This window comes from Ctenopharyngodon idella, chromosome 17 (assembly GCF_019924925.1).
Source record: "Ctenopharyngodon idella isolate HZGC_01 chromosome 17, HZGC01, whole genome shotgun sequence".
Taxonomy (NCBI): Eukaryota; Metazoa; Chordata; class Actinopteri; order Cypriniformes; family Xenocyprididae; genus Ctenopharyngodon; species Ctenopharyngodon idella.
Genome location: NC_067236.1, coordinates 18,607,333 through 18,617,612, shown reverse-complemented (window position 1 = coordinate 18,617,612; position 10,280 = coordinate 18,607,333). Strand labels below are relative to the sequence as shown.

Below are 10,280 nucleotides of genomic sequence, written 5' to 3'. Positions count from 1 at the left end.
GAAGGGCTTCTGTTCCTCTGTGCCGCCCACATGCAAACGTCAGCGGCCTGTGCCATCGCTGATAGAGCTGTGACTGCATCACTACAGCATTTGATTTGATGTTTCCTGGGCGTTCATATAATACACACACACACACACACACACACACACACACACACACACACACACACACACACACACACACACACTGTGTGATTATTGCGAAATAATAGATAAATGTGATTAAAATGAGGACTAAACAGGAAATACCATTATGTCCAAATTCAAATTCATATGGGCTTTAAAACTTGAAAAACTGATAAAATCCTAATGGAATTGTAATGGAATTTGTCATAACAAATGATTCAGAAGTCAAACAGAATCCTGGATAAGAACAGAAAGACAGTAAAGACATTCATAATGTTACAAAAGATTCTATTTCAAATAAATTATTTTCTTTTGAACTTTCGATTCATCAAAGAATCCTGAAAAATAAAAAGTATGATGGTTTTCACACAAATATGACTGTTTTCAACATTGATAATAATCATAAATGTTTCTTGATCATCAAATCATCATATTAGAATGATTTCTGAAGGATCATGTGACACTGAAGACTGGAGTAATGATGCTGAAAATTCAGGAATAAATTACACTTTACTATATATTCACATAGAAAACAGCTGATTTACATTACAATAATATTTCACTGTTTTTCTGTATCTCTGATCAAATAAGTTCAGCCTAGACTTCCTTTACATTTTTTTTTTTTACACACTCCAAATTTTTGAACTCTAGAACCTTTGAAATCTAAATCTAAATAATGTTATATATATGTTTGATAAAGGTGTGTGCGCGCGCGCAGCAGATTGAGGCTTATGGAAAGTTTGCTGTGGAATGTGCAATTTTTTCTCCTGACGTTGAATACGCGAGTCTTGCTGAACGCTGATTGGTCGAGAGCGCAGCTGAAGAATGTGTGAAATGACTTAAATAGCGTCGGAGTCTCATGTGCACAGAAGAGCAGAACATCTCCAACACAAACACACACATATACGGGAAAAGATACTGGGAGAATTTCTTAACTATTAGTGTCTCTCTTCAGGTAAGTGTTTCATTTCCATCACCGTTCTTCACATGTTCGGACAGATGTGTGATGTGTGTTGTGATGTGTGTTCAGGGGGAATCATGATTCTGAGAGGACTCGTTTTGTGTCTCTTATTGTGGAGCTCCGAGAGCAGCAGACATGCAGGTGAGGACAAACTCCTACCTTTGATTCTCTGATGTGTTTGTTATTCGTGCGCGCTCACATTCGCGTTCCGCGTCTCTCCGAATCCGCAGAAATGCTGGAAGATGATACCGTGTTCGACCTGTTCGAGCTCACTCAGCTGCATAAGAAGCATCACGGGGTGAGTTTGGTGAAGGGACCCGATCCATACAGCCCCGCGTACAAGATCCTGAACCCGAACCTGATCCCCTCCGTGCCCGAGCTCTCCTTCAGGGACCTGATCTACTCCATCCAGAGAGAGAGAGGCTTCATCTTCACCGCCAACCTCAAACAAGCCAAACGCACCCGGGGCACCCTGATCTCCGTGGAGAGGACTGACGGCACCGGGTCCGTCTTTGAGATAATATCCAATGGGAAAGCCAACACCGTGGATCTGGTGTACTGGACCGCGAGCGGACAGCATGTGGTGTCCATCGACGACGTGAGCGTGGCGAACGGGCACTGGAAGAACATCACGGTGTTTGTGCAGGAGGACCGAGCTCAGGTTTATGTGGGCTGCGAGGAGATCGACAATCAAGAACTCGATGTTCCGATCCAGCAGATTCTGAGTCAGGAGAACGCGGGCATCGCCAGCCTGAAGATCGCCAAAGGAGCCGCCAAATCCGATCGCTTCATGGTGAGTAGAGAGTGGGTTTTGATGTATTAGAGCTGCATGATTATTGTTAAGTTATTCTATTTCCATTTAATGCGTATTTTCTTCGCGTAATGAGGAGTTTGGAAACGCGTAAAGACGCACTTAATGCGCGCAAAGCGCTGAGTGTTTTTGTTTTACAGTCTCTGTCTGAATGTTCCATGTAATAGTAGCTGTTGGAAAACGGTTAGTTTTTTTTTTTCTGTGAGTCTCGGTTTTTGACCATTATCCCATTTTTCCAGGGAGTTCTCCAGAATGTTCGGTTTGTTTTTGGAACGAAGCTGGACGCGATTTTACGCAATAGAGGATGCGAGAGCTGTAAGTCTTTATTTTATCTCAAACTCATGAATGACATAAAATGTAATTGATGAATGCTATAAACACACACTTTTTTATTAAATATTGAAAAATGTCAAATTTAACTTTCCTGTAGCTCAAATAGTAGAGCATGACACTAGTAATACCAAAGTCATTGGTTCGATTCCTGTATAGGGAAAGCAAGAACTGATAAAATGTAATTGAATGCAATGCAAGTCAAATGCATAAATGTAAATTAATTGAATATTGTCACTGAATGAATATTTTGTCATTACAGCCACCTTCATCACAGATGTCATGAACTTGGAGACCTCCGTGAATGGATCCAGTCCAGCCATCCGCACTGATTACACCGGACACAAGTCTAAAGGTCAGATGGTCGTCATGCGTTTGTGATGATGTGTCTGGGGTCTCGGCATGGAGTTAACGTTAGAATCCTTTTCCTCTTCAGGTCTGCAGGACATCTGTGGATTCTCCTGCGACGATCTGACCAGCATGTTTACGGAGCTCAAGGGACTCGGTGTGGTGGTGAAGCAGTTGTCAAACGAGCTCCGCCAAGTGGTGAGGATCAAATCCAGCTGTCTGTCTGATGTTCATGCATGTGTCTCTCTACCCTGTTTCTCATGTAATGCCAAACATTTGTTCCTCAGTCACTTGAGCCTTACATAAAATTACATTTCTCTGTGCTCTTTCCTGCCATTCAGACAGCAGACAACAACTTATTAATGAACCAGATTCAAATCCACAAAGGAGTCTGTCTGCACAACAGCATTGTTTACCAAGACAAAGACGAGTGGACGGTGGACAGCTGCACGCACTGCACATGTCAGGTACAGTCTTCTCACTGTTCAACTGTGCTTTTCACTTCATTTATACTGGTTAGAACTGGTTTAGTGCAGGGAGCTGGTAGACCAGATTTGTCCAAGTCCAAAAAGCCCTGGTGGAAAGTGTTGGGAGGAGGGTAACAGGTGCTGAATTCTGTCTGTTCTGTGTTTCTGTCTCTTTTTCTCTGCACACATGCATCTAAATGGCCCAGATTCAGGAATGTTTTAATTGGTGAGTGATACCCGCTGACTCTGATTTCCGGTGAAACCAGCGAGTGTGTGCGTTTGTGTTAGTGTGTGTGTGGTTGTGGTCGCTGACTCAGTCTGTATTCTCCACCCTCATGTTGGCCACATTAAAACACTTTGTTAGTCCAGTCAGATGTATTCCCCTGCTGCCCGCTCAGAGTTTATATCACCACAAGATTTTCCTGGCCAAGCCAGGGGTCACTTTTTATTGGCAAACCGAAAGCCAGCAGAGAGGCGTTTATTTCTCATTCATTATGTGCAGCTGTCAGGATCGTTCCATTAAACTTGCTTCAAATATTATATTTCACAGAACTCCGCCACTGTGTGTCGTGAAATCTCCTGCCCTCTCATGCCCTGTGCCAACGCCACTGTCCCAGATGGTGAATGCTGCCCGCGCTGTGGAACACGTGAGTCCAGCTGTTGTTAAATTTCAGCATTCGTTATTCATTATGTAGGTCATCTTTCCTCTGAACTCATTTGGTGTCCCTGTTTGAATATGTTCTCTGATTCTCTTCCTCAAGCGAGTGATGCGGGCATAGATGGCTGGTCGCCCTGGTCCGAATGGACACAGTGTTCGGTGACCTGTGGAAGAGGCATTCAGCAGCGCGGACGCTCTTGTGACCGGATCAACAGCAACTGCGATGGCACGTCCGTCCAGACGAGAGACTGTTACACGCAAGAATGCGACAAACGCTGTGAGTTTAACAACACTGGTCATATTCAGATCATCATGCATGTAAAGCCTCCCATGCCAGAGTCGCCGGTTCGAATCCCGATGGGAGCAGGTCGAGTAGGACCGGTTACATTTGGTGCCGTGACCCAGATGGGAGTGAAGTTTGGGGGGGGGGTGTAACGTAGGCCAGTAAGAACTGAGTGTAAAACCTCACTCCCTTGGCCTCAAGAGGCATATTAGAGACTGCAGTCTTTAGCGTCCGGTTCAAATCCCGCTCGGAGCGGGTCGAGTAGGACCGGTTACATGCACATGTTTAACGCTTCTTTCTGTTTTCATGCAGTCAAGCAGGATGGCGGCTGGAGCCACTGGTCTCCCTGGTCTTCCTGCTCAGTGACGTGTGGCGAGGGCGTCATCACTCGCATCCGGCTGTGCAACTCCCCAACTCCTCAGATGGGTGGCAAAGACTGCGAGGGAGATGGTCGCCAGACTGAGCCATGCCAGAAGGCCCCGTGCCCAGGTGAGTGTTTTCCATATAACTGTTGGAGTGTTTGCAGCATATAACCTGAAAACCCAATTGACACTGCATTTCTCCTGGTGTCTCAGTGGATGGAGGTTGGGGACCCTGGTCACCATGGGACTCTTGCTCCGTCACGTGCGGTGGAGGACTGCAGCGCAGACACCGTTTGTGTAACAGCCCTGCTCCCAAATACGGTGGAAAAGAATGTCTGGGTGACTCCAAAGGAAGCCGTTTATGCAACGCCCAGTTGTGTCCTGTTGGTAAGACATGAAATGCTTCATTGTTAAGGATCAAGCTTAAGATTCTTGTTAAACAAAAATAACACAGTTCCATTCTATCATGAACAGATGGTTGTCTCTCTAACCCGTGCTTCGCTGGCACCAAATGCACTAGCTTCCCCGATGGCTCCTGGACGTGCGGAGAGTGTCCGGTTGGATACACTGGGGATGGAGTCCACTGTCAAGACATTGATGAGGTGAGAGTGTTGTGCTAATGAGATGGACACTTCTAAATGGAGATACTGGTGTTTCTAAATATTCTTAATTTTGGTATCTGCAGTGCAAAGAAGTTCCTGATGCCTGTTTTGTGCTCAATGGAGTCCATCAGTGTGAGAACACGGAACCGGGCTACAACTGCCTGCCCTGCCCACCGCGCTACTCCGGACAGCAGCCCTTCGGCAGAGGAACGGAGCAGGCCATTGCCAATAAACAGGTTAGAGCAGTCTACACCAATGTCAACAATGGGAAGGGCCAGTTCTTTCTCCTTTCATGAAGTGCTAACCTCCATAAACTTGACATTCTCACAGGTCTGCACACCAAGAAACCCATGTGAGGACGGCAGCCATGACTGCAATAAGAATGCCAACTGCATCTACCTAGGAGTCTTCTCCGACATCATGTTCCGCTGTGAATGTAAACCAGGCTATGCTGGGAATGGTTACATCTGTGGAGAGGACCCAGACCTGGACGGCTGGCCAAACACGGACCTCCACTGTGTGGAAAATGCCACCTACCACTGCAAGAAGGTATGTGACCATTTCTTTACCTTATCCCGTTATACAATGAGGTTACAAAATCTTCATCAAAACGTGTTGTATTTTAGGACAACTGTCCTGACCTTCCCAACTCTGGGCAAGAAGACTATGACAAAGATGGAACTGGAGATGCTTGTGACAATGATGATGACAATGATGGGATCCCTGATGAGGGGGTAAGTCGTAAACACATTCTTCTTCTGCAGAAGCATTTAGAGATTGCATGCTGCTGACTAGAAAAGAAAGAACAGAGTGAACAAAAGAGAGAGAGAAACGTTGCCAGTAGCTGGATCCCTTGGTTTAACATCCATAATTCAAATCATACACTGGAAAAAAATTTGACTGGGCAAACAAACAGTCAGAGTCTTGCAGCCAAAAACTGAATTCCTGCACAGCTGTGTCCCAAATGGTCACGTCCATGGCATATCACTTAAGACATTAATTTTGTTTAGTGCTTTGCTATGCTGTGCTAATGTATTTATAAATTTTGGTCGATGAGGTAGAGAACAGCTCCAGATGTTTTTCTATCTTTCTGTTTTCATCACTGACTTCGCTGGATCTTCTTGTTTTGAACCAGGACAATTGCCCGTTCATCTTCAACCCAAGACAGTACGACCACGACCGCGATCAAGTTGGCGACCGATGCGATAACTGCCCGTACGACAGTAATCCAGAACAGACCGACACCGACAACAATGGCGAGGGTGATGCGTGTGCCATAGACATCGATGGTGACGGTGAGTTACATGTCATGAATCTTTCGTCCTTGTATCCTGGGAAGGACATAGAAACCATTGTAAGGAATCATTGGCGTGACACTGGAATTGATTTGTCCAGGCATTCTGAATGAGAAGGACAACTGTCCATATGTGTACAACACTGACCAGAGAGACACTGACTGGGATGGAGTCGGTGACCACTGTGACAACTGCCCACTGGAGCACAACCCTGACCAGGTGAGCTGCCTCTGCTTGCTTTTTAAGACACGAGTGTGCAACCATGAACAGCAGATGATGAAGACTTTGCATTAATCATTAATAAATTATGTCACAGATTGACTCAGACTCTGACAACATTGGAGACAAGTGTGACAGCAACCAAGACATCGATGAGGATGGACATCAGAACAACCTTGACAACTGCCCCTACATCCCCAACGCCAACCAGGTGGACCACGACAAGGATGGCAAAGGAGACGCCTGCGATCATGACGATGACAATGATGGCGTACCTGACGACAAAGACAACTGCCGACTCGCCTTCAACCCAGATCAACTGGATTCGGATGGTGAGTCAAACACACTGGCGCCGATTTCAGTTCATTTTCTGTATGACTCAATTTGTGCAAGAATAAACTTCCACATGCTGAATTTTCATCTTTTTTCTCCTGTCCAGGTGATGGCCGAGGTGATGTTTGCAAATACGACTTTGACCAAGATAACGTGCTGGATATTCATGATGTCTGCCCGGAGAACTTTGCCATTAGTGAGACAGATTTCCGCAGGTTCCAGATGGTTCCCCTCGATCCCACAGGAACTTCCCAAATCGACCCCAACTGGGTTGTCCGTCACCAGGGCAAAGAACTTCTGCAGACCGTCAACTGTGATCCTGGCATTGCTGTTGGTAAGTGTTTGACACTGGCTCATGATGAACACATTCATCTACATTCAAGTGTTAATGTTCTTCTTCTTGTTCCCCAGGTTATGATGAGTTCAATGCTGTGGACTTTAGCGGCACATTCTTCATCAACACAGACCGTGATGACGATTATGCCGGCTTTGTGTTTGGCTACCAATCCAGCTCACGTTTCTATGTGGTGATGTGGAAACAGATCACACAGACCTACTGGTCTCATACGCCCACCAAAGCCCAGGGTTACTCTGGACTGTCTATTAAAGTAGTGAACTCAACTACAGGACCCGGTGAACATCTCAGGAACGCTTTGTGGCACACTGGAGACACCGAAGGACAAGTACGTATCATTCTCAAGCTGTCATGGGAACGTTCAAGTGATTTTGCTTTTTGAAATGTCCTGCTCACCTTATTTTGGACTGTTTGCAGGTGCGTACCCTTTGGCACGACCCCAAGAACATTGGCTGGAAAGATTACACTGCCTACAGATGGCACCTGATCCACAGACCCAAAACCGGACACATCAGGTAAGTGTGGATGGTCAACTTAGATCAAGATTTGTCTTAGTTACTAGCCAAAAGCTAAAGAAGCTTTACTCACTCTTCTTCTTTTGATTCTTTTCAGAGTTATCATGTATGAGGGCAAGAAAGTCATGGCAGATTCAGGAAGCATCATTGACAAGACATACGCTGGAGGAAGACTTGGCCTCTTTGTCTTCTCTCAAGAGATGGTTTACTTCTCAGACCTCAAATACGAATGCCGAGGTAACTCATTTGGATGGTTTTAAAGAATATTTCTCTCATATTGTTCTGGGAAAGCTCATGAGTGTTTTTTTTTTGACTCTCTTGCAGATGTATAATGGTTTTACCGAAGGACTTGCCCTCTATCTGTTCTTTTCTGTCAGTTTAAGTGTGTTGTGTGTTATAAAACTCTCTTCTGTGGTGGGATCAAGGATCCAAACGTGGAGGCCAAAAACTATCAATCCAAGTGAGGACCACAGGACGAGGTCGAGCATGGTGGTCCATCAACACTTTCATCTCATCGATCTCCTCAAATCTCAATGGGAGTCTCAATCAGTTTCTAGTTTCTTAACATTTGGTGGGTAAAGGGAAGCTCTTCTGTAATGTCACCTCAGATCTGCTGTGGACTATGATCATGACAGAATGGAGTCGCTTATGAACTGAAGTAAAAGCTTCTCCTCGATTCTGGTGGGTTTGAGATCCCACAGGAGGAACTGTTGAGGGATGACGCACAGGACGGACGGACTTTGTAAAAGCATGTTCTTCTGCATGGACGTTTGTCATTGAGACATCCAGATCTTCAGGTCTCAATGATATAGGCTTGTTTTTCCACAAGTTATCCATTACCCCCTTCTGCTTTTGATCAGATTCAATCATTGATGTTGACAACCAAAGAGTCTTAATTTCACTGTTTATAGAGTGGAGTCTTTCTCAGGGCTAGAAGGACCTTTGTGACTCGCCGCTCAAGGAGGAAGTTCATGTCTTAGATTAATACACAGAATGTCCCGATGAGCTTCAGAGTTTTTGTGGTTCTAAACAAGCATAAATGAAAAAGGAAGTGGAGAGATTATAGAGGCATAACAAGCGCACTTGTTTGATTTATTTATTGTGTTGAGAGAAGATGGATAACATGAGAATCATCTCAGTGCCACTTATTACTGAAACAAACAAAGAGAACAACTGGAGCTTTGAGAGCGTTTCCTTCAGGCCAGGAGGAAGCACTGGGGTGAATGAATATGAACAAAATATGATGTAAACATACAAATATTACCTCACTGTTGTATAATTGAACTCAACAAAAATTACAAATGATATTAGTGCCATTTATAAGTCAGTTCTATTTTGTTTTAGAGCTACTGTAGGTAGTAAAACATTCCTTCTGTAAATAATACAACAATTTTTGGATGAGATGCCCCAGTAGAACACGAATGGAAAGTTGTTAATATAAATAGTTTGTGCCTAATTAATGATGTCTTTTTTTAAAAGTAAGTTATTGGTAAAGTTTTTTTTTCTATTTTAATGTAGATATATGCTATTTAAATAATTTATAATGAACTGTAACCTGACATTGGAAGTATTTGTATAAACTGTTTGCACACTGATGAGGATTTTCTTTGTTTTCTATGTTTAAGGATGCTTCAATGTCAGTATTGTTACCAGTTTAATAATTCTTATCAATCATTTTGTAATGATCACATGAATAATAAATAATTTTGAGTAAAAATGATGTGAAATGCTTTTCTTTTTAGTAGCTCAGTAAAATCTCAAAAGCCACTAGCGGTCACTTTAAACACCAGAATCAGCTGAAATTACATCTTCCCTTGACAGACGACATGCCCAGCTTAAATATACAGTGAGAAGGCCTGAATTTTTTTTTACACTATAAAGTTTACACTATAAATCTCAGCGTTCACCAAGAAATCCAGTCCATTTTAATTCTACTGTCTTCGGCTGTGGTTTGGTTTATGGTTAAAATGACTCATGGTTACTTCTACAATAAAAGCCAATTTGGTCAAAAGAGTATTCTCATTTTCTCACAATCTTCCACATGAAATCCTGGGTTCATTTATCAGCAAACACACGGCTCACCTTCAAGGTCAGGAATGCTGGGAATGTCGGAGTCGCTGTAACACGTCCATATGAACATGACACCACATTCACCAACTGCACTGCCAATGTGCACATGGACCAAACTACGTCCATCTTACACTCAATCTACATGATTTGACATTTACCAAATGTAAATGTTGAAAAATTGTGAAATATCATTGCAGCTTAAAATAGCTGTTTTCTACGTGAATATATAGTAAAGTGTAATTTATTCCTGTGATCAAAACTGAATTTTCAGCATCATTACTCCAGTCTTCAGTGTCACATGATCCTTCAGAAATCATTCTGATATGATGATTTGATGATCAAACTGAAAACTTTTATTTTTGTTTCAGGATTCTTTGATGAGCAAAGTTTATTTGAAATAGAAATCTTGTCATTTTTGATCAATTTACTGCATCCTTGCTGAATAAAAATATGAGTTTCTTTCATTTTGAACAGTGTTAATGAGCCATAATTCAAGGTTATCTCAGGTTCTCAACAAACCCATTCGTGAAGAAAGAAAAGGGGAA

At 43.4% G+C, this 10,280-nt stretch overlaps 1 protein-coding gene across 1 annotated transcript; it reads left to right on the top strand.

Moving 5' to 3' along the window:
• The first annotated feature begins 946 nt into the window (after nt 1-946).
• On the top strand, nt 947-9,382 carry LOC127498276 (thrombospondin-1-like). Its single transcript, XM_051867475.1, has 23 exons — nt 947-1,081; nt 1,157-1,228; nt 1,318-1,880; nt 2,138-2,213; nt 2,491-2,583; nt 2,665-2,774; nt 2,918-3,043; nt 3,594-3,690; nt 3,805-3,978; nt 4,297-4,473; nt 4,560-4,733; nt 4,821-4,948; nt 5,032-5,184; nt 5,279-5,497; nt 5,575-5,682; nt 6,084-6,243; nt 6,344-6,462; nt 6,560-6,794; nt 6,902-7,129; nt 7,207-7,478; nt 7,568-7,665; nt 7,763-7,902; nt 7,990-9,382. Exons 2-23 carry the CDS (start codon nt 1,165-1,167, stop codon nt 7,995-7,997), a joined length of 3,522 nt encoding a protein of 1,173 aa, XP_051723435.1. The 5' UTR covers nt 947-1,081; nt 1,157-1,164; the 3' UTR covers nt 7,998-9,382.
• The last annotated feature ends 898 nt before the right edge of the window (nt 9,383-10,280 follow it).